The 20,524-nt window shown below is 41.9% G+C and overlaps 1 protein-coding gene across 1 annotated transcript in view; it reads right to left on the reverse strand.

The window, feature by feature from the left end:
• The window catches only part of CABCOCO1 (ciliary associated calcium binding coiled-coil 1), a 101,321-nt gene that overhangs the window by 59,321 nt on the left and 21,476 nt on the right, over nt 1-20,524 (reverse strand). Inside the window, exon 3 of the mRNA XM_040361999.1 lies at nt 14,411-14,483. Within this exon, the coding sequence (XP_040217933.1) occupies nt 14,411-14,483 (73 nt within the window). The remainder of the gene's footprint in view (nt 1-14,410; nt 14,484-20,524) is intronic.

The following is a 20,524-nucleotide window of genomic DNA, read 5'->3' on the forward strand; positions in this document are numbered from 1 at the left end:
CTTCCCTGATGTGTAGACTAATACAGCTCTCAGTTATCAGCAGACACTATTCAGCTATTGATGCTATACTAAAAGTAGACCTTCTCTGGTGACTGTGGATAATATAAAGCTAGTCACTGAAAGACAGATCTTCCATCAACTTTTTGAAAAAAAATATCAGACCCGTACTTTCCTTACAACCATCATACGGGCTGCACTTTAAATCCAGGATTTAACTTTTTTTTTTTTTAACAAATGCACATAGATAAGAGTCAGCTTAACACTTGATCATTGATAGCTTTCAATGTGCTTAAAAAAGCTTAGAGCTACAGACCTCACCATTCACAGCTATTCCTGACAGTTGCACAATTTTTTATATTAAATAAAAAGTACAGTTATGTTAATTAAAACAAACTTTCAAAAATACTATATTTCTTGCCGTACAATCACGTTTATATATTTGATCGTGTTCAAGTGGTTATATCGGGACCCAGGCCTGGACTGGCCATAGGGCAGCCCGGGCGTTTGCCCGGTGGGCCAGGGGCCTCTGGGCCGCATGTCTGGCTGTGACATGCAGGGCCGGCCGCTGATGTTCTGCGCTGCATCCAGGGACATGTAGGGCTGGCCGCTGGTGGTGGTGGGAGGAGCGGAGGCAGAGGAGAGTGGAGGAGAGGTCGCTATGTGGAGGCAGTGCGGTGCCGTCTGCCAGTGAACACAAGCAGTCACGCTGTGACAAGGGGGAGGCAAAGCTCCCTTACTCGCCCCCCTTCTCCTGTCCGCTCTCGTCTTATCTGGCTGCTTAGCTTCTTTCCGATTTGATTCTGTCCCCATTGGCCACAGAGGAGGGCCAATCAGAAGAAGCTAGCAGTGCATTATGGGAAATGTAGTACTGGAGGATTGTAAGCCCCATTGTTGTCCACAGGCAGCAGACTTCAGCCCCCAGCATGCACTCTGCTGGGGAAAGAGTGAAAGCCTGGAACCCAGGAAGAAGCTGAATGACTACTAAAGGAAAAAGAGAGGACTGTGCTGGGGGAAGCCAGAGAGAGAGCTACGCTGTACCCGCACCACCAGAGAGAGAGCCATGCTGTGCCTGCACCACCAGAGAGAGAGCCAAGCTTTACCCGCACCACCAGAGAGAGCCATGCTGTACCCGTACCACCAGAGAGAGTGCCACACTGTACCCGCACCACCAGAGAGAGAGCCACGCTGTACCCGCACCACCAGAGAGTGAGCCACGCTGTACCCGCTCCACTAGAGAGTGAGCCACCTGAGTGAGGTCCTCCGGAAACCCCCTGATACAGATATGTGGACGTCCGGAACCCCCGATACAGACATGAGAACCACTGGAACCCCCCAATACAGACATGTGGACCTCCGAAACCCGCTGATACAGACATGAGGACCTCCGAAACCCCCAATACAGACTTGAGGACCTCCAGAACACCCAATACAGACATGAGGACCTCCGAAACCCCCAATACAGACATGAGGACCTCCGAAACCCCGATACAGACATGAGGACCTCCGGAACCCCCCAATACAGACATGTGGACCTCCAGAAACCCCCAATACAGACATGAGAACCACCGGAACCCCCCGATACAGACATGAGAACCACCGGAACCCCCCCGATACAGATATGAGGAAATTGTGCAGATGGAAGGAAACCGGCACAGAGGACTCCCCCAGTCCCGCTCCCTCACACTCACTGATCCACACCTCCATCCTCCGCCACCTCACCGGCTACTTCCTGGTCTCACAGCCACTTCCGCCAGCACAGCAACCCCCTCTGCCACGTCACTTCTGCCCGCACTCACAAAACCAACACTTTAATTTCTCGCATGACCGGAAAGCGTATTTTACACCGGAAATTGCCACTGAGGCTAATCCGCCATCCCCCTGCTAGAGGGAGCCACGCTATCACCATCCCGGTATTGGAGAGAGCCAACCTACTGCCATCCTGGTACCGGAGAGAGCTGACCTACCGCCATCCCAGTACCGGAGAGAGCCACCGTATGGTGGTGGGAGGACGGTAGTGCAGCTCCTCTCTGTTTACATTGATCACTGAAAGTAAAAAAAGAAAATTCGAAATAACGCTTTCTGTATCTGTATATGATTTATTTATTTTTTATTAAATCAGAAACAAAACAACAAGAGAAAGAAGAAAAAACAAAAACGTAATTCTATATTATAGTAGTGTTGTTACTCTAACACTGGGAGCTTGCTGATAGGAGACAGCGGAGAGAGGACCTAGCTCATCAGTACAGTAATGCCCCCTTATTGTCCAATCAGCAAGATTGCAAATAGGGGACAAGGGGACCTGACCAAACAGTACTAATTAGAAACAGTGTGGAGCAAAGATGCTTGGATGACGAGTCTGGCAGATTGGAATTGGAAGCTTTCGGAAACACTGGTTTTCTTCTTCAGGCATGCCTGAAGGCAAGTTATATTTTAACACAGTACTACACTTTACTTGTAAGAACGGCAGAAGAAATGTAATGCTAAGTCTATGGCAAAATTCCATAAAAACTGTAGATCACTGTAGACAGGGTGACAAATACATAACTTAGTTTGTGATTGATTTTTAAAAAATGTGTACAGGCAAACAATGTCTCAAGTGGAGAACCAACCACTAAATTCCTAGAAGCGTATACGTTTTAAACCACAGCAGCAATATATCAGATCCGCGCTGACTGATCATAAAGAGTGCTGAATTATAAAATCTGTTTATTTTCATAGAAAACTGCATGAATGAACTGCATGTTCAACTGAACATCACTGCCCACCGTATTAAGTATAGCTCATATTGGCTTTATGTGAAAAAAAATTATAAGATTTAGGGCTGTTACTGATTAAAAATGTCTTTTAAATATGGTGGTGATCCGAAAAATGTATGTGTGTTATAATTAATCGAAATTGGACCTGAAACGGTGAACGGAGATGCACCTGCTGTGAGCCACTGTGCTGCGGTGTGATCCCAGCCTGAAGTATATGTATTTTTTTAGTTTTTAGTTTTGGATAGAATAGAAAACGATTCAAATCTTGTCAGTATTTTTTTTTTTTTGTTCTGTGTCATCTTTTGAAAATTGCCTATAACTTTCTATCTTCAATGTCTTCTCTGAACATCTGGAATCAAGAGAAAATCTCCCCACAGTGAAGGGAAACCTGTGAACATGTGAAGCTAACTATTATCACACTGTTGTTTGGCTTCTTTTTAAGTCGTAATGGTAACATAAATCATCCAAATGGCCCTGATAAAAAGTTTACATACCCTGGAATGTTTCGCCTTGGTACAGACACACAAGGTGACATACACAGGGTAAAATGCTAATAAAAGTTTCATTTCCCACACTTTTGGCTTTGTAAATTGCATCAAGTCAATGAGATTGTTAGCTCTCACGTGGATTCACTGAACAGGCTAGATACTGAGGCATGGGGAGCAGAAAAGATTTGTCAAAAGACCTGTGTAACAAGGTAATGGAACTTTATAAAGATGGAAAAGTATATAAAAAATTATCAAAAGCTTTGAATATGCCAGTCAGTACTGTTCAATCACTTATTAAGAAGTGGAACATTTGGGATCTCTTGATACCAAGCCATGGTCAGGTAGACCAAGAAAGATTGGAGCCACAACTGCCAGAAGAATTGTTACAAATAAAAACCTACAGATAACATCAGGAGAAATACAGGCTGCTCTGGAAAAAGATGGCATGTTTTTTTCCAGGAGCACAATATGACAATACTTGAACAAAAATGAGTCACATGGTCAAATTGCCAGAAAGAAGCCTTTACTGTGCCAATGCCACCAAAAAAAAAAAAAAAACACAACACATTGCCATGCCTCAAAGCTTCTGGTATACTGTAATCCAGAAAGACAAGACCACATAAGAGCTCTGTCGTCACAGTTTGAAAAGAGGTCAACAAGGTCTATAGCGACAAGAATACAATCCCCACTGTGAAGCACTCTGGTTGCTCACTAATGTTTTGGGGGTGTGTGAGCTCCAAATCATATGGAATCTTATGGGAATAGATGGCAAGATTAATTCTTCTGCCCAAACGCTGTGCATGGGATGCTCTTGGATCTTCCAGTCAAGGCTAAGTTGACCCTCCAGCGGTTACAGCAGAAAAAGGTGAAGGTTCTGGAGTGGCCATCACAGTCTCCTGACCTTAAAGTGGTTGCAGAGGCAGAAGGTTTTTTACCTTCATGCATAGTATGCAGCTTCCCCCACAGCCCCTCTAATACTTGCCTAAGCACAATCTTCATCCATCGATGTGCACGAGAGCCAAGGCTCATCCGCGTCTCTCGCTCCTCATTGGTTGTGAAGCAGCAGCAGGAGCCATTAGCGTCTACTGCTGTCAGTCACAGCCAGTGAGGCAGGAGCAGGGGGCGGGGGGCCTTAATAAGACACAGAGACGGCTCAGGAGCTAGTCATTCACGAGTGCTCCCATAGCAAGCTGCTTGTTTTGGAGGCACTTGGCAAGGAGTAGAGGCCCTCTGTAAAAAAACTATTGGTAATCCCAAGGTGTATGTACAATTGTACATGATTACTCAGAGGGAATTGTTTGTTTCTCAACAAAAGTGCACTTCCTTTTTAAATCTCCATTTTCAAATTTCTACTGCAAGGTTGACCACCGGATATTGCTTGAATTGTATGGGGAACACACTTTTTATCGTTCTTAGGTTTTAACTGACTCACACTAAATTGTTTTCATGGGAATATTATCTTCAATTTTTTTTTTTATTTCAAAGAACAAATTGACATATTCCAGCTATAACATGGTGTAGCCTATTTTGGTACATTAGATTAGATATTTAAAACTAGTTTAATTGCAGTTTATCCCTCTGATATCCAATATAGCATTCCCATTACCATCACGATTTTAATCTATTTTTATAGTAGTCCAGAGTTGGTAAATCAAATAATCAGATTATTTTCAGTGTAAAATCTCAGCATGCAGCTAAAGTATATATTTTCCTCACTGAAGCACAACATCAATAAATCCTATTTTCTAAGTGGAGAGGTGCCCAATGCATTTCACAGCTTGCCTAAATGTTTCCAAAGCAGCAAGCCAAGGTAATAAAGTGCTAGCAGCCAACTACAGGACAGCGGAATTGTTGCCATGTTTACAAATAGAATCCAGTCACAGGTAACAATGTTCATTTGCCGGTATGACACACATAATAAACCCAGCATAGTAATTATCAGTATAACGCCTAACAGCACATTGTAGTGTAGGTTGTTTTAAAGAGAACATTTTTTTTTTTTTGTAAAATACAAATAAAAAATTGCTTCTGCAGAACAAAACTAAATCTGCAAATGTTTATTTTTAAAAATAATAATAATATATGCACTTGCAAATGGAGTTTAAAGTATATGTTCAGCTTATTTTTATAAAGTCACCTTTCTTTAGGGGGAGCTCTAATGGCAGGACTTAAAGTGTGCAACCATTCAATAAAACATTTCATTAAAATAATACAACTGATGTGTCAGCTAATCCTGTCATGAAGGTTTATGTTTGGGCACTTCCTGTTATAGAGTGACAACATCCTGTTGTTGTCTCCCAACTGAACTTTTGCACTATCATCCTGTTATTGTGAGCTTCTGATAGAGACTACAAGTGGACGTGCCAACGCACATTAGGTAAGAATGTTCCACCCTCTAGAAACCCACCTAAGAAATATTGTGTAGCGATCACTAGTGTGCATATAGGTAGAAAGTGGAAGAAAATAGGCAGCAGGTGAATGGCAGAATGGGGTTGCAACCAAATATGAAAACAAAATTAAAAACAATTATTTTTATTAAAAATAATGGCTAATTGTGTATGATATACTGCTTCATCAAATAAGGAGGGTTATTTATCAATGTTTTAAAAAAAAATAAAAAATCGCTCAACTTTTACACTAGAGTTGCTTATTTTCACATAAGTAAATGGGTATGTCTTGATAAATAGACCCATGAATTTAATTTAGTTAGGGTTTACACCTACTTTAACCACTTACTGATCGCCCTATAGCAGTTTTACTGTTAAGCCGTGTACATATGATCAGTCCATCCGATGAGAACGATCTGATGGACCGTTGTCATCGGTTAACCGATGAAGCTGACTGATGGTCCGTCGCGCCCACACACCATCGGTTAAAAAAACAATCGTGTCAGAACGCGGTGACGTAAAACACAACGACGTGCTGAAAAAAACAAAGTTCAATGCTTCCAAGCATGCGTCGACTTGATTCTGAGCATGCATGGATTTTTAACCGATGGTTGTGCCTACTAACGATCGTTTTTTTACCATCGGTTAGGAATCACTCGGTTAAATTTAAAGCAAGTTGGCTTTTTTTTAACCGATGGTTAAATAACCTATGGGGCCCACACACGATCGGTTTTGACCGATGAAAACGGTCCATCAGACCGCTGTCCTCTGTTTAACCAATCGTGTGTATGAGGCCGAACAAGGTGCAGCTGTGCGCCAGATCACTAATACAATATCACGCACTTCCGCTTCTGCTGTGATTATTCATAGCAGAAGCCAATCTGCGGGTGTCAGGCACTTTATGTCTGCCGGCACCTACCGATCATCGGACAGGGACTCAGAAGGGAGTTCTGCCTATGTAAACAAGGCAGAGTTTCGTTTTTCCAGGGGGGAAGCAGTGGAGTCTGTGCTCCTGCAAAGCAGGTACTTAAATCCATCTCCCCCTAGTAAAAGTAGCACACATAGTAAACACAAACACTGGCTAGGCACACAGTTGACCCTTTGATTGCCCTAGATCAGGGTTTCTCAACTCCAGTCCTCGAGGCGCCCCAACAGGTCATGTTTTCAGGTTTTCCATTTTTTTGCACAGGTGATTTGATCAGTTTCACTGCCTTAGTAATCACCACAGCCAATTCATCTGAGGGAAATCCTGAAAACATGACCTGTTGGGGCGCCTTGAGGACTAGAGTTGAGAAACACTGCCCTAGATATTCAACACCATCCCAATCAATGTCATTAGTACAATGACAGTGCATATTTTTCGCACTGATCATTCTATTGGTTTCACTGGTTTCCAAAAAGTGTCAAAAGTGTCAGTTAATGTCAGATCGTCCACCACAATATCGCAGTCCCGCTGATTGCTGTCATTACCAGTACAATAAACAAATAAAAAAGCCAGTATATATACACCATAGTTTGTAGTTTCTATAACTTTTGTGCAAACCAATCAATATACAGAAATTGGGATTTATTTTACCACAAATATGTAGCATAATACAGCCCTCAAAATTTCCACTCGCCTACTAGCATTTGGCGAGTGGATTTAAGCTGGGGGCGAGTGATGACATGGCTGCATGACCAATCTCCCTCCAATCTGTGCCTACACTTAGAGTCCTGATGAGATTGGCGGCCGAAGAGGAAAGGTGCATGCTCTGGAAAAGTAGTCTGGTGAGCCGCGCACAGGCAGAGCAGTACACAGGTGCTCTCCTTACAATTCTCATTAAGCCATGGGACCTAACAGTATGACCTCTCTGAGCCTGCCCCCCTCCCCCCGACCAATGTAGCTGGAGAGCAGGAAGTAATGAGTGAGGTGGAGGATTGCAAAAATTACCACTCCAGCGCTCACTGAAAGTTGCCCTGACATGAGAGCGGCAGCCTTCCAGTTTGTGCAGTTTTCTTCTCCTTGTGCTCTATGTAAGTGTCCAACAGTTCAGCCTGAGCACTGTGAGCAGACTGGTCTCAATGTGCGCTGTGCGCTGTCAGTGTGCGCTGTGCTATGGTGTCAATGGCTGTGCAGTTGTGTGGATCTCAGCGCTGGATTGTACTCCCTCCCGCTGTGCTGCAGCTCCTCTCCTCTCTGCCAGCCTGAATAAAAGGGGGAAGTGGGGACATGCAAGCGTGGAGCCGCACACACAGGCTCCTGATGAGATGAATGGGAGAGAGAAAGAGGATGGATGGGAGTTGCAGAGGAGACAGCAAGAGAATGGGGAAGAGACCCAGTTCTAGTGCCTTGTCCCTCTGGTCTGCCCCCAGTGCCCTGTCCCTCTGGTCTGCCCCCAGTGCCCTGTCCCATTTTGTTAAAGTTGTTGTTGGTAATATTTAATTTTGTACCTTGATTCTGCATAAAACATTGTCTTTCCATGAGATAATCTACGAGGGCGTGTTTACGGGTGCAATTAGGCGCAGGGCAGTGTATGAATTAGGTGGGGCAACTGGTGGCGAGTAACTCTTGAGGCCTGGCTAGTAGCTCAGGACTTGAAATTTTGAGCCCTGGCATAATACATATTGACCAAAATTGTAATTTATAAACATTTTTTATTGGATATGCTTAAAGTAAAAAATATTGCTTGTTTTTTTTTTCAAAATTGTCTGCTTTTTTTGTTGATAGCGCAAAAAATAAAAACACAGTGGTGATTTAAATAACACCAGAAGAAAGCTCTATTTGTGGGAAAAGTGGTTAAAACTGAACTATGCAGGTTCAACAAATATTTATTCTGATATCCGCCCATCTCTGCCATTCCTATTTGTTTCAAATGCCTCTATTTTGCATAATAAATCCAGAGCACATGGTCTCATGCATCGGGCATCGTATTGCTGGTATCATGCGGTGCTTAGAGTGGTTTTAAACTCCTAATAAGAGGTATTCTACAAAGAAACTTCTATACCTTTATAATATTACTTTAGAAAGGATAGCTTGGATGTAATTGTACATATTAACATGTTATACTTACCTCCTGCTGTTCTTTTCATAGATATTTCTTGGAGCTCTGTCTTAAATGTTGTGCTCTGCTATGGCTTTTCCTTTAATTGTACATTGTTCACAATGGACACATAAAAGCTCATACAGAAATAACAAAATATGATATGTAATAAACACTCTTATTAAAGTTAATGGTTTTAGTCTCATGTCTACAGCACTACATACATATATTATATATTTCACTTTACACTTTAAGCATGTTCCGTATGACTGAAAGATGAAATGACATGTAGCTGCTCATCGGTGACATTCGTGAAATTATCAACCACAAAACGCGGAGAGTGAATGGAAAGGTCTAAGCAGAATGTTCACCTTAAACAAAAATCATTACACGACAAAAGGAGACAAAATACTAGAGAACATTATTGAATGCTTAATAAAGATAGATGTGTTCAAATTATTTCAGCTGTATATAACTCCCCAGAGAGCATTAAAGTAATTGACTGAATTCATTTCTAAACCAATAAAGAAGAAATCTCTTGAACAAGACAGATACAAAAGATTAAAGAAGGCCAAATATTGTACCTCCTGTAAATTAATAAGAAAGGTACTTTTCCCAATTAAAATCTACAGTTATTACAATTCCTGTCATGTTCTAAAGAGATTTAGGTGGCAAAAATTCTGCATATTTTAAATACAGATGGTTTCATTAAAGAGAAATGTGTTAACAGCTAAAGTGCTCGTTCCTGTCAGTAAAAAGCTGGTGAAAAGCAAAATGTCTGTGCTGCCAAAAGCAAATGAATGTCATCCCACACATGAGTGTGCATACTACAAATGCAATCATTGGAGTTTGTTATAGTCCCCCCCCAGTGTTAATGAGGGGGTGGAGACTTGGCTCCTTGTACAGATAGAAAGAACTGTAAGGGCTGGGACAGTGATAATAATGGGTGACTTTAACCACTTGCCGACCAGCCGCCGCAGTTTTACTGCGGCGGCATGGCTCAGCTGGGCGAAACAACATTATGTTACGTCGATTCACCCTGTGGCCACTAGGATTGCGCACGCTGCCAGAGGGACATGCCCGCTGCTCGTCAATGGAGCCATTGTGAGTGCCCTCCGGGCACGATGGCCACCGGGCACCTGCGATCGCTTGTGACACAGTAAGAAAGTTTGTATGAACAGCGATCTGTCATTTCCCCTAGTAAGTCCCATCCCCTTTTCAGTTTGAAAATGCAGAGGGAACACAATTGACCCCTTGATCGCCCCCTAGTGTTAACCCCTTCCCTGCCATTGACATTTTTACAGTAATCAGTGCATTTTTATAGCACTAATCACTGTAAAATTGTCAATGGTCCCAAAAATTTGTCAAAAGTGTCTGATGTGTCCACTATAATATCGCAGTCCTGATAAAAATTGTCGATCGTCGCCATTACTAGTAAAAAAGTAAATAATAATAAAAATGCCAAAAATATGTAGAAGAATACATATCAGCCTAAACTGAGGAAAAAAAATGTTTTTTGAAAAAAAAATGGGATATTTATTATAGCAAAAAGTAAAAGATATTGTGTTTTTTTTTCCAAAATTGGATTGAATTCTTTTGTTTATAGCACAAAAAAAAAAAAAATGTGATCAAACACTACCAAAAAAAAAGCTCTATTTGTGGGGGAAAAAAATAAAATTGTTTGGGTACAGCACAATTTTCAGTTTAAATGTCGCAGTGTCAAATTGTAAAAAGCGTTCTGGTCAGGAAGGGGGTCAAATTTTCCGGGGGTGAAGCGGTTAAGTACCCTAATATTGACTGGAGTAAAGGCACTGCTGGAACAGTAAGACCCCTTTCACGCTGAGATCATTTTTAGGCATTTTAGCACTAGAAATATTGCCTGTAAGGCTACTTTACAGGCGTTTTAATTAATACATATACATTACATTAATTTATAGCTGGTAAATAGTTAGGTAATGGGACATTAGTTGCAGATTTGTTGATAATGATTTGATAACTTGTTGATCTTCTTCAGTGGACATAGCTGCTTCTGTAAGACTGAGAAAAGCTCCGGGGAGAAAAAGCTAATAAATGGTTTGGAAGAAGAACTCAGCTTCAGACGCTGTGAAAAAAGTGTTAGCTGAATAGTTTAAAGAGGCTGTACTGAAATACAGTTTACAGAAGCGGTACTGGAATTAGTTTTAAATGGTTACTGGGTCAGGACCAGCTCCCCTTTTTTAAGGGTAAAAGGGATCAATATTGAATTGAACATTTTCAGGTGGTTAGTTAGCATTGTGTTTGGTTTGTTACTTTTACCCCTTCATGATGGAGGGTAGAACAAAATCCTAATGCCTGAACACAATTTTGCAACTTTGACACGTTTTAGCAAAACTGTACATATATAAGCGGCCTCACAGAAAATAACCCACTTCAGTGAGGCCACATATATGTGCACATGCGGCAGGAAGGGGTTAAGGTAATATTTTTATTTACTTCATCTTAGTCTGTTTTGATTTCATTTTATAAGACCTTATGCACACTTGGTGGCTAGCACCAGTGCATAGGTTCCCAGTGTTTTGGTGTACGTGGAAGGCTCAGGTCCACTGTCCAGCTCACTGATAGCAGCCTGTAAAATTAGAGGCTGACAGATTCTGTGTATGGGTGGGACTGGGTGGTGTACCAAGAGCTATTAACATTTAGGGCAGTATGAGCCCAGGGATTAATGCCTGAAATGCAAGCAGTACCCTGTCTATCTCTAACCAGTCAGGAGAAACATTTGGTGCTAAGCAGGGGCATCGGGAGGGGATGGCTAGGGGGGGCTGGAGCCCTGAATGTGACCCCGAAAAGCCCAGAGTCTCATGCTGGCAGGTCTGCATTGCCAGCCCCGAGTGAGCAATGAGTGCTGGGACTGATTTGATCCCGAGCGCTGCTGAATGTGGCCAAGTGTGGCCGAGTGGGGTCGAGTGCCATAGCAGGTCCCACCTTTTGGAGCCTGCGCAATGCCTATGATGGACGTCCCACTGGTCCAATGCCTGGACCACGGGACGTGTGATGTCCATCATAGGAGCTGCAGGCTCCAGAAGGCAGGAATTACAATGCGGCCACCGCGGCTGAGCCAAGGTAGGTCATAGACAGTGTATGTAAATGTCAGTAGGTCACTACCATCAGTGTAGGTAGGTCAGTGTATGCAGGTCACTACCATCAGTGTAGGTAGGTTGGGTAGGTCAGTGTATGTAGGTCACTACCGTCATTGTATGTAGGTCACTACTGTCAGTGTATGTAGGTCAGGTAGGTCACGGCCTAACCCCAAAAAAAAAAGCCTGCATCACCTACACCAACCCCCCCCCCCCCGTTTTCTGGCCTTGGACTTCGGGCTGAAGCCCCTGGTCTTTTTGCCACCCAGCAACGCCCCTGGCGCTAGGTCCAGAAAAAGACTTGTGATAAAGCCCCAACAGGTCAGTGACTGTTTCAGATAGGCCTCAGTTTCTTGTGTCGTTCCTCTTGGCTCTATTTTGTTGTCCTCCAGTTTGTCGTGTACCCCTTTAAACTGGCCTGCACAGGCTCTAGATCAGATCCTGTTTCCGACCCCTGAGGACTGTGGTACAGCGATCCATATGCACCTCCAAAAGAAAGTGTGTTGAGGCCTATTTATTTTAGTTGTTTGTGGGAAAACATCTAAAATTTAGGGGAATGTCACTGTAATCTCCTGGGAGTCATCGGTCAGTGGATACAAGGCTGATGGAAATCACTGCTGGCTGTCTGTAGAATGATTTGAATCTTTGAGGGATGTGGTAAGGTAGCTACCCTACTGGCAATAGTGAACTCCATCTTGGAAGACCTGTGGGTAGAAGCTACGGGTTTTTGATTTGCTTGCACTCTGCCGCATCTGTGTTCAGTGATGTAGGATAATAGGGATATCTCTTGATGTATAAATAGCCCTAACAGCACGATTAAAGTGCATTATAGGGGAACCATGTCTGCCCAAGCTCACTGAGTGCATTCACACTCACAAAATGAATCCTCCTAATGATGCCGGATAGAATAATTATTAATATGCCGATCACTCGCAAGGAAAGCTTGTATACAGGTGACATCAGTTATTAATCAAGAAAGACTTTTGGAAATGTTGAACATGCAGTGGGTGACCAAATCCCTAAATGAATTATTTATTTACATATGTTTATGTAATTTCACTGAATAACAAGTTGATTACAATTCCCAGCAATGATTTCATCAACATATCTGCTAAAGTCAATGTGGTTTTAATGAACCATAAATTTGATGCTAGATACATGCTCAATTAACTGAGTTTTTGCAGCTGTGAAACATCGAGAAATAAACCCAAAGTGATTCAACAAAAGGTTACAGGCAAAGCTAAATTTAAACCTGTCCAAAACAAACCAGTATCGTTTTCAAGGAACTCTTCCAGATTCAGTTCTTTGTTAGCTTTAACAGAGAATGTGTTTGTTACCCACTACACAAGAGTCATTTATTTTACTTTAGATTTATTTTAGATAAAAGATTGTTGAACATAAGCACAATAATGTATCAGACAACTGCTTTAAAATTCAGTTTCTTTGAGTACCATAAAAGGCAAAGCTATATGACTAATTTTCAAACACCTTACTGAACACTTAAAAACCACACTCATCTGATGCAATCACCCCTCCAACCAACTGCACTAGAACAATATGGCATATTTACCTGTAAGGCCGGGTTCACACTTGTCCGACAAATGCTCCGACATTGGGAGCTCATGTCGCATGACATGTGAAAATCAATGTTTCCCTATGAGAGCTGTCTTAACTGGTCCGACACAAGTCGGTCCGACTTTGAAAACGCTCCCTGTACTACTTTGGTCCGACATTGATCCCACTTCAGCCCATTGAATATCATTGAAGTCGGACCAAAGTTGGAGCCTTTTCCTTACCATCCGACTTTTGACATCCGACATGTGATTACAGCAGCAGTAAAAAGAATTTATCTCAGTCTGGGATTGTTTTGATTGGTCAAAGAACAAGTCAGACTATCACAAAGTCGGATCAAAGTAGTATGCTGCTCATGAAAGTCGGATGGATGTAGGACCAATGTAGGATCAATGTAGGACCAATGTAGCAGAGCAAAGTAGGATGAAAGTTGTACTGCTGTCGTGTAGTATAGTGTGAACCCAGCCTAAAACAGAACCCTCCAGTGTTGCACTTATACAAAATACAACAAATGTCTGTGAATTTCACCTTCATCAACCACTATTAAAAAAACAAGTAGCAAACTTCAGATATTGTCCCTGTATCCAAGCAAGGTGTGCAATAAGGCAATATGTCAGGTGCTAGCAGGCAGATACGATTCCCCAAACTGCCCCATTGAGCTAAACAATGTTAAATAATATAGTCCATCCTTGGTAGTATCTCCATCATGGGGAAACAGGGGCCTTAGCTCAGGTAGGTGAGGCGTTTTGTTGCTTTGACCCAGTGCCTGGCTGCGCCGCCCGTTCGCGGTACATCCACCATGAGTAGGTCGGCAAGAGGTTAATGCTAAACAATCATATTGTTGCAAAACCCAATTGTGACTTGTTCCTTTCAATGTAGCTTAGTCTACATACTTTCATTGTATTAGAAATAGCTTATGGTCAATTATAGTCCATAATGGGGGTGGGTTTGAAATTTTGACTTCCAAAGGGCAAATGTGAATTTTTGGTATTTTTTTATATGTAGGTTATATTTTTTATTAAGAAAACAGTATTAAAGATAAACATGTCTTATGGTAAAAATGATCTTGCTTACCTTTGCTCCTATAACCTTTTGATCTCTTGGAAGTACGCACATGCATTCATACAGCTTATAATGCTGAAAAAAACTAAAGGCAAAAGAAAGAATAAACACCATAAATGTCAAAATGTATGTCAGTCCAAATATATTGGTGACAACTGAACAATACTTAAGTAGATATTAGGAATTTTACAGATCAAGGCCTCAATTAATATTATATTTTTTATTTTAAGATAGTGATAGCACTATTAAAGCGGAGGTTCACCCTAAAGAACATCTATGTACCATCCCATCCAGCATACTAGCATCAGCTACAGTATGCCATTTTTTTTCCCGCTGTATTTACCGTTTAATCCTTCAGTTTCTTTTCAGACTCCCGCGGGGAGTAGGCGTTCCTATGAAGAGGGGAACATGATTGACGTCCGGCTATGGCGCGTCACGCGTTCCGAAAATAGCCGGACTAGGTCTCGGCTCTTCACGGCGCTATACGGCGCCTGCACACGGACTAGGAGCTGACTGTGCAGGCGAGTCCTATTTCGGCTATTTTCGGAACGCGTGACGCGCCATAGCCGGACGTCAATCATGTTCCCCACGGTCGAATTTCAAATACATTTTCTTTTCAAAATCAGAAAGTTCATTTTTTTGTGATCCGATGATGCCACCATTGATTTTCGAAATTCGGCCGACCAAACCTTCATGTTGCCGGGAATATTAACAGACAATTCTTTCACCGCTCCAGGTGAGCCTCGTAGATCATCAAGGGTTGTTGAACCACCAGGGTGCTGGCGATGCTAATTGTAGCACATGAACGAAAAAACTCTGGATAGCCACACTCCAAGATAACTTAAAATGAAGTTGGCCATGACTAAGCGCTGAATTGCAGTGTGAAACGCGTCGGCCATTTCTGTACCTGTTGTTTGCGGTGAATGCATGTGCATTTGAAAATAAAAAGACCAACTTTATTTTAAGTTATCTTGGAGTGCGGCTATCCAGAGTTTTTTCGTTCATGTGTTGCCGGGAATATTAGTTTCTCTCCGGGAATATTCTTTTCTTGCACATGCGCATTTTTTTTCTATTACATTTTTCACACAATTCTCCCATTATTGACAGGAAAATCGTTTGTTTTTCAAAAAATTTCCAACATGTCGGATTCCTCAAATTTGATTGCTGCACGAAAATCGGCTGTTGCTGCAGCCCACTAATGGTGCGAAATTCGTACGAAAATTCTTTGATAAGATTTTCGAAAGAAAAATCTTTCAAAATTCGAACCGTGTATGGCCGCCTTAAGCCAGTAATATATAGAAATAAATCTGAAATCACTGCCCCGCCTCTCCACCTCATCCAAACAAAAATATGTTTCAGATCTATTCAGAAAAAACCTCCTATGTTCAAGATAGACCAATCCAGGCTGGACCAATGTACTGTAACTATTTATAGAATACCTATACCTGGAATTCATTTTTAAAGCGGCGTTCCACCCAAATTAACAACTACATCCTATCTCCTTCAGTACAATGCATATATGTTCAATTGCCACATCATTATTTTTTTTGTGCTGTAAATACCTTTTATTGCGGGGTAAAGTCTGACTTCCTGTTCATCACTCCCATGGGAGTAGGCATTTCTACTGCTTTCCCCGGTGCCGCACTGTCTCTTGGGAGCTTAGTTTTATGCTTCCCAAGAGTCAGTGCGAAACGCGGCCCAGCGAAATCTTGAGTGATTGCCATCACAATGAGGCGGGAACTTTTGATGACACCGCCAGTTGTGATGGCAACCAGGACGCGCGGGAACGAGCAGTGAATGCTGGGAGATAAGCATTGATCACATACAGGAAATCAGTGCTTGTGGGCTTCACATGCCCACAAGCAAAATGGAAAATGCCTTGATCACTTTTTAAAAGATGTTCTTGTGCACGAAAACGGACAGCGGATATATAAAGACACCAAAACACTGAGTATTGTTTTGTAATGTGGAAAAGAATTGAATGACAAAAATTTTTTAAAATTATTGGCCGTGGGACCTCCGCTTTAAGAAACACACACCAGGATGATTCACCTGCTGTGATTGTTTAATGAATGAGAGATTAACTGCTTTATAAACAAGCACCTCGAATAAGGATCATTATTATTATAAGTAACAGTTATTTTGATGTTGAGTCTAATGAGATTTGGAAATTTCGGTCACAAGGTTGAACATAATAATAAAGATCCTTGTGCTTTCGGAAAGCTTCTTGAACTGAACTATTATCACAAACGTTTGTAGGTTTTGTGCAGATTTACAGGTCTGTTAATGGAAACACATGAATATTTTTTTTAAAAAAAACAAACATGTTATACTTACCTCCTCTGTGCAAGGGTTTCCTCCTGCTCTGGGGTCCCCAGCTGCGCTCCTGGCTCCACCCTGCATCGAGTGCCCCTTCGGAGACCCGCATTCCAATGGGACACCTGTGCGGGCACGCTGCTGAGTCCTGCTGCGTCCATTGACACAGACAGCAGGACTCGGCCCCCAACCCCGATGTCATTGAATTTGATTGACAGCAGTGGGAGCCAATGCCTGCACTGCTATCAATCTATCCAACGAAGACCTGAGACAGCGGCTGGAGCTTCTGTGCTCGTCCCCATCAATGGAACAATCGGGTTCAGGCAAATAAAAGGGGGGCAGCTGCACTACAGAAGGTTTTTCATCTTAATGAATAGAATGGACATTAAAGGACACAAAATGGACATTAATAAAAAATGGCGTGAGAAAATGAATAAAAACATTTACATTTTTTTAAGACCAAGATGTAAAAGGTGAAGCAACCATGCTTGTTCCTGTTCACATGACAGGAACTTTCAGTGGGTCACTGGACTAATCCTTCCGCATCTTTTTTATCCTCTTTTTTGAGTAATTCATTATTGTGCAAATTAGAATTTGCTGGTGTCTTTTTCATTTGAAATGCAATGTGAAATGAAATGTGACCTCTGCAGCCCTGTCCTTGCTCTCCAGGTCTCAGAGCCCTCACCCAGCCACCAAGACTTTCTCCAGAGCAGAGACTGAAGCTTTGCTCTCCTTGTATACAGCTGGTGGATCAAAGCTCATCTGCTGTACCATTGACTAGCACACAGCTAGGGGTAAAGGCAGACCCTATGCAATCCTCACTCTACTTAAGCTAGCCATAAATGATCGTTGTTTTCTGACAGCAGGACTCCTCCTCTGTCAGAATACACTGATCAGCACTGCAACAAATTGGCTGCATGCACTAATTAAATAAAATATTTACAACATCCCCTTTGAGAGAAACCAATCATGCTAAACCAGTGGATGTTTGACTCTTCTATGGCATATTTAGCAAATGATTTATGGTTGCACAGCACCTATCTGTGAAAAACTGCCCTATCATGCTTGAAGGTAGACGATGTTTCTTTTCCAGTGTGATTGCTAGAAAAGATACTATTCCCGAGACAAGGCTCTGTCTGTGAATTTTAAGAAACAGCTGTGTAGGAGATGATGTGTATGTTAAACCCAAGAAGACTAGTCTACCCTAATGGGCCCAGTGAGTTTTTACTAGAAACTGCAGTTCTATCGCTGCTGTGAACTATTAAAACTGGTACACACTATGAGTTTTTCCTGACGTTAGTAAAGCAATCTCCCCTGCTGAGCTGTTGTGTTCTGACAGGAGGATGACCCCCCCCCTCCTATCAGAACACTCTAGCCAGCGCCCTCAGCTATTGGCTAAGAGTGCTGATCAGGAATTAGTCGGCTCCTGGTTTTCCAGCATGCTCATCGGACAGATGCCAACGGTTGGCATACAAATGGGCCAAATGTCGGACAGTTTTTATGGAAACTAGTCCCATATACCCATAACTTGACCTTGGGGTGCCCTTCTCATATCTAGTACCACCACCAAGTACCTGGCCACCTAGCGGTAGAAGAGAAAAGTGCAACAAAGCCAAATTTAGGGAGAAATCAATAGATTTCGGGTGTATTACTGTTATAAACTACTACAAAGACGTGTAGTTTATTGCTAAATCCACCCTCAAGTTATCAGCTCTGCCCATCAATATAAAATTCGGCCCCTTTTGTAGCCATCCGCCCCTTACACGATATAACAGTAATACACCCGCCCCTTGTCGGCCCCTTACATGATATAACAGTAATACACCTGCCCCTCGTCGTCATTGCACAGGCATTTGATACGTGTGTACAGGGCTTTGAGGACTGGCAAGATCTATAGTTCTGTATTAACTTGTTGCTCCTATCTGAACAACCCTCTAGAGTCAAATTTTCCCCTCTGCACTCTACCCCAGTTGGAACTGTATAAAAATCTGCTGGATTTCAGTTGCCCTGCTGGGGGGGTCTGTCCAGAGGGAACAATATGAAGATGTCTGCCTGGTGGGAGCATACTTAATAGAATCTTCTGTGCTCAGGATTGTCCAGGGAGAGGTGGGCAGAACCTTTTGCTGACAAACATAGCACAATTTACTGCTTACAGAAAATGGTACCGGTGGCTGCACCGAAAAGGTCAAAATTGAGAGAAGGATCCATCACAATTCAAGAAATTAATCACGACGGTGTCATAGATCTGAATTGTGGCTGCTCTTAAAAAGCCAATTATAACCAAGAAACTGGAGCAGGACAAACAAAAGCTACACTAAAGGAATTTTTAGAAATGTGAGATTCCCCCTGCTATTTATGTAGGTCAGATTGCTGCCATCTTTATCAGGTTTTCCATATCTTTAATCTGTTCTTCCAAAGTTGAAATCAGCCCAAAAATTGGCAAAAGACTGAACAAACTTTGTTACCGCACCAAAAGCCAAAGATTCTGCCCTGAGAGTGGATGTGCCCAAAAGAGTAAATACTGGGGCATTTGGAGATGTCATCCTGCTATACTGCTTTGGGAATCATTCAATACCCCGCAAGGAGTGGAGCTACAGTTGAAATAAGAATAGTAAGGGCAGGGCTTTTTTTCAGGGGGAACTTGGGGGAACTCAGTTCCACCACCTTTGGCCCAGACCCTTTGGTGCCTGCTCACCACAATCACTTGTAAACACAGAAGTCTGGTGACAGCTTTGTAACCCCCTGAACTCTGCACTCTGTATGTAATGCAATTCTGGTATTTAATGCCCCTTTAAGACCCTTCTACTGTTTGTGAAATCTGAACGGGTCGTGGTTAAGTTCCTGCACCTATTTTCTGAGAAAAAAAGCTCTGAGTAAGGGTATGATTTTTGGAAAGAATCGGCAGCTGATGACGTCTTCCCTTTTGTCCCTGCACCAGCATAGATTGAAAGGGTTTATGTAGTGATTATACTTGAATCAAAGAGGACTGCAGTTTGATGGAAACAAGAAGTGGTACAATCCCTACATTTATGCAGACGGCTTTTATAAAGATTTCTATTTTTTGTTTGTCTATTGAATAATCTGAGTAGCTGCAATTCACGGATTTCTTAAAGGTAGTTTTTCTTTTCATTTTAAATAGAACCTTACCTTTTAACAATTTCAAAACTTTGTTATCTGTAGAATGAATTTGAGTAGCTGTATGTCATGGGTCTAATCAAGATTTCATAAAGATACTTGTTTCTTGCAAAGAAAATAAAAAAACTTTTTCTGTAAATTTTGTTTTTCCTTTGAATTAATCTGAATAGATGTAATTCAAATGTAAATGAACTGGTAAATAACAGGTTGCGGTTTCATACAAGATTAAATAATTTCAAATCCCATCTTCAGTCTTTTCAGAACTATCTTCTATAAAATTAATACATTTTGCTATCATTTTTACAGCTGCATTGTTAAGAATTGACATGTTTAATACTTTAAACTGCTCTTTCAAACTTTCCTTTGCGATGATAAGAAAATATCTCTATCTCTGTGACACGCAATACATCACTGCTAGATACTGTCTCAAAGCAAACTTATTTTTTCCAATACCATGCTGTCAGATGTATCTTCCAAAGTGAGCCATAAAAAGAAAAGCAAAGAGATTTATTTAACAAGGTGATTTTCTTGCCACATTTTTAAGTGTTCAAAGCCAATTACATCATCTGAACTTTCTGCTATGCTAGGTACATAAGCAAAAATCTACTATGAATCAGTGTGCTTGGGGCATACAGACACATTTTTATGGCAACTAACCATTTGAAAGTGTGGAAT

This window comes from Rana temporaria, chromosome 8 (assembly GCF_905171775.1).
Source record: "Rana temporaria chromosome 8, aRanTem1.1, whole genome shotgun sequence".
In the NCBI taxonomy this organism is placed as follows: Eukaryota; Metazoa; Chordata; class Amphibia; order Anura; family Ranidae; genus Rana; species Rana temporaria.